The 3,604-nt window shown below is 31.4% G+C and overlaps 1 protein-coding gene across 1 annotated transcript; it reads left to right on the top strand.

Annotated features, from left to right (window-relative positions):
• Positions 1–1,772: 1,772 nt before the first annotated feature.
• LOC122521792 (piggyBac transposable element-derived protein 4-like) lies at positions 1,773–3,101 on the top strand. The gene has a single exon (XM_043642532.1). It carries the CDS (start codon positions 1,773–1,775, stop codon positions 3,099–3,101), a length of 1,329 nt encoding a protein of 442 aa, XP_043498467.1.
• The last annotated feature ends 503 nt before the right edge of the window (positions 3,102–3,604 follow it).

Raw genomic sequence — 3,604 nt, 5'->3', positions numbered from 1 at the left:
TAATTTTAAATAAAAAAGAAAATTGAAAAAAATTTGTGTTAAAAATTTTCATGTCTTGAACTGCTTTTTTTTAGAATTATCTATTTATTAGCTTATATTATATTTATTCGTGTTGAAATATTAAATTTATTTGGTTAAGGGGTTATACGCAGTTAGAATTTTCAAAAAATCTATTTATTTTTTTTGCATTGTTGGAATGTTCATATATTTAAGTATATTCTCTGAAAATTTCAAATTGATCCGGAAAATATTCTTCACTCCACGTAAGCTGCAAACAAAAATTTTTAACTTTGTGTAAACGTCTCTTTGAAACTTTAAACGCGTTTTTCTCAAAACGGTATTTTCAAAGTCGGTGGCATCGGTCTCTTATAAATGGCTTACCCGATCGGTCTTAAATTTTTACACAATCTTCCTAGATATATTCCTCAGGTATTGACTGGAGGAATAAGATTTAAAAACATTATTACTATTTTTTTTTAACAATTTAGAGCGAAAATTTCACTCAAAAACGAAACATTTTTTACAAATAGACGCCATTTTGTCAAAAATAAAAATTTTTATTATTCCTTCGTTCAATATCTGCATTAATCTATCCTATAAAAGAATCCACCATATTTTTTGATTTCCGATAATCCAAACCGCCGAAATCGATGTCACAGCCAAGCGCCTTTTTTTAGAGGACGTTCGAGAAATCATCTACAGGAGCGGTGCAAATTAACATTTTTACATGATCGACGCGCTGTTGCATTCTTGAAAATAGGCTCTATTTGAATTACCATCACTTGTAATTGATAAATAAGAACTGTTTTTATACAAAATTCATAAAAAGACGTCTTTTTTGAGCCTCGCAACTGTGTATAACCCTTTAAAGGAGAGAGTGTATTGGTATGAGTGATAGAAGATTAACTGTAAACAAAATATTATACGACTTCTTTGACGGGTACGAGTGTGTTTAGGCTGTCAGGCAACACCACTTGAAATGATCGCCAGATGTGTGGTCGTAACAAAACCTCTGGAATATTCTCGATCCGGAGGAAGGAAAAGTCTAGAACCTTTATGATCGGAAATAGTCGAGAAATTTCAACAAATGATGATAGAGATTATAATGAATATATATAGGTAACCAAAAGGGGCAGGGTTACGTCGCGTCGTACGTTCATTTGTTACTATGTTCTGATATTGTACTGTGTCAATGATGAGTGCGTGCATGCATTTATGGTTTTTAATAAAAATTTATATATATATTATTTATTATTAAATAAAATAATATTTTCATTAATATACTTATTAACAATTTGTAATTATATTTATCACTAAACATACCATAACGGGTCAAATGACCCATTTTGAACTTTTGCATTGAAAATGCACATATAATTTTATTGCGTTTGCACATTTGACTTCATGACTTTTTCTAAGTAATTAATGTACAGTTATAAAAATTTTTTTTTTTCTTTTGTTTATTCTGAGTAATCATTGTTGTATACCGATATCTACCACAACGGGTCATTTGACCCGGAGAGAATTTTTTTGTTTTATGAGATTATCGAGTCATATTTGTAGTCAGTAAGTTGCACATTCTTCCAAAGACTGTTGCGTAAAGTAGTTCAACGAAAATAGCTCAGAATAATTTCAAGAAAATATCAAATTTTAGATTGAAAATAGCTTTTTAGTGTAAGAAAAAGTGGCAAAAATTGAAAGTCTTGGTAAGTACCTAGCTTATATTTTATTTTGATAGCTATAGTAATACAGGTAATTTTTTACCCAGAAAAATGTCGAAGCAAACAAGACAGTACAAGTTCTTAGAAGATATAAATAATATTGGCGAAGAGTTTTCAGAAATTAGTGAAGATGAATTTTCTGAAAATGAAGATATATTGGTTGCAAATAAAAATGAGTTTGACTCTACAGATACTGACGATGAAGAGGAAAATATTGTGAATGTATGTAGTGGCCGAAAAAGAATAAGATTACTCTCAAGTTCGGAAGAAAGTGAAGTAGAAATAAATGAACAAAATGTTGCGAATGATGGATCTGTTTGGCAACAAATGCATGTAGGTGGCACACCTGGAAGAGCACCACTTCATAACATTTTTAAGCAAGAAGTAGGCCCAACAAGATATGCAAAACGTCATATAATGAAAGGTAAAGTTAGTACTGCATTTTCATTGATAATTGACCACCGTATTATGAACCATATAAGAACATTCACAATAGAAGAAGCAAAGAGAGTGTTAGGTTCCGATTGGAGTTTATCTAAAAAAAAATTAGATGCATTTATTGCAATTTTATATGCTCGAGCTGCATATGGAGCAAATAATTTGAATATTTCCTTTTTGTGGAATAACATATGGGGGCCTAAATTTTTTTCTGAAACTATGAGCAGAAATAATTTTACCGAAATTCTTAGATTTATTCGTTTTGATAAAAAAAGTCAGCGGAGCCAACGTTTGAAAACAGATAAATTCGCTATGGTATCTGCAATTTGGAATATTTTCATTGAGAACAGCCAAAACTGTTACAAACCGGGTGAAAATATTACTATAGACGAACAGCTATTTCCGACTAAAGTACGATGTAGATTTACGCAATACATGCCTAACAAGCCGGATAAATTTGGAATCAAATTTTGGTTAGCATCGGACGTCGATAGCAAATACGTCATAAATGCACTTCCATATCTTGGAAAAGATGAATATAGGCCCTCTTCAGTACCACTCTCTGAATATGTTGTACTCAAACTCATTGAGCCATTTACGGGTTGCGGAAGAACTGTGACCACAGACAACTTCTTCACAAGCAAATCCCTAGCAACACAACTCCTAGCCAAAAAAACTACGTTAGTTGGAACTATTCGGTCAAATAAAAGAGAATTACCACTAATTGCGAAGCAAAAGAAAGATGATATGGAACGATTTTCATCGAAAATTTTTACAACAGATAATTGTACTCTTACAATCTATAAAAGTAAGCCAACAAAAAAAGTACTTTTACTTAGTTCTAAACATAAATTCGTTAAAGTAGAAAACAATGATAAACGTTTACCTGAAACTGTTTCATATTACAATAAAACCAAATTTGGTGTAGACATGACCGATTAAATGGCGAGGAAATTTACTACAAAATCTAAGTCTTGCAGATGGCCTCTCCAAGTTTTTTTCAATATCCTTGATTTAGCTGGCATAAATGCCTGGATTTTGTACAAGCAAACGACAGGAGAAAATATCTCGAGACAAGATTTTTTACTCAAGCTAGCAGAAGAACTTGGCGCCGATTTTCGAGATGCCCGTGAACAACCAAAACAAGGAACAAATACGAAAGGATCGTTGCCTAAGTCTACTACAGATGCTTATAAACGTATGAGATGTCAAATAGGATACTGTAAAGAAAATAAAACCAACAAAATTTGCTCTAAATGTAAAAAATATGTTTGCGGAAAATGTACAATGGCCAGACTTATATGTAAAAAATGCGATGAACTATGAATTAAAAATTTTTATTTTTTGCTTTTGCAATAGAAATGCTCAACATACTATTTTGTTTAATTATAATAAATTTAATTTATGTTTTTATTTCCTTCCTAACATCCATATTTCATACATTC

Source organism: Polistes fuscatus, unplaced genomic scaffold (genome assembly GCF_010416935.1).
Source record: "Polistes fuscatus isolate 324 unplaced genomic scaffold, CU_Pfus_HIC Scaffold49, whole genome shotgun sequence".
Taxonomy (NCBI): domain Eukaryota; kingdom Metazoa; phylum Arthropoda; class Insecta; order Hymenoptera; family Vespidae; genus Polistes; species Polistes fuscatus.
This window is presented reverse-complemented; position numbering and strand designations above follow the sequence as displayed.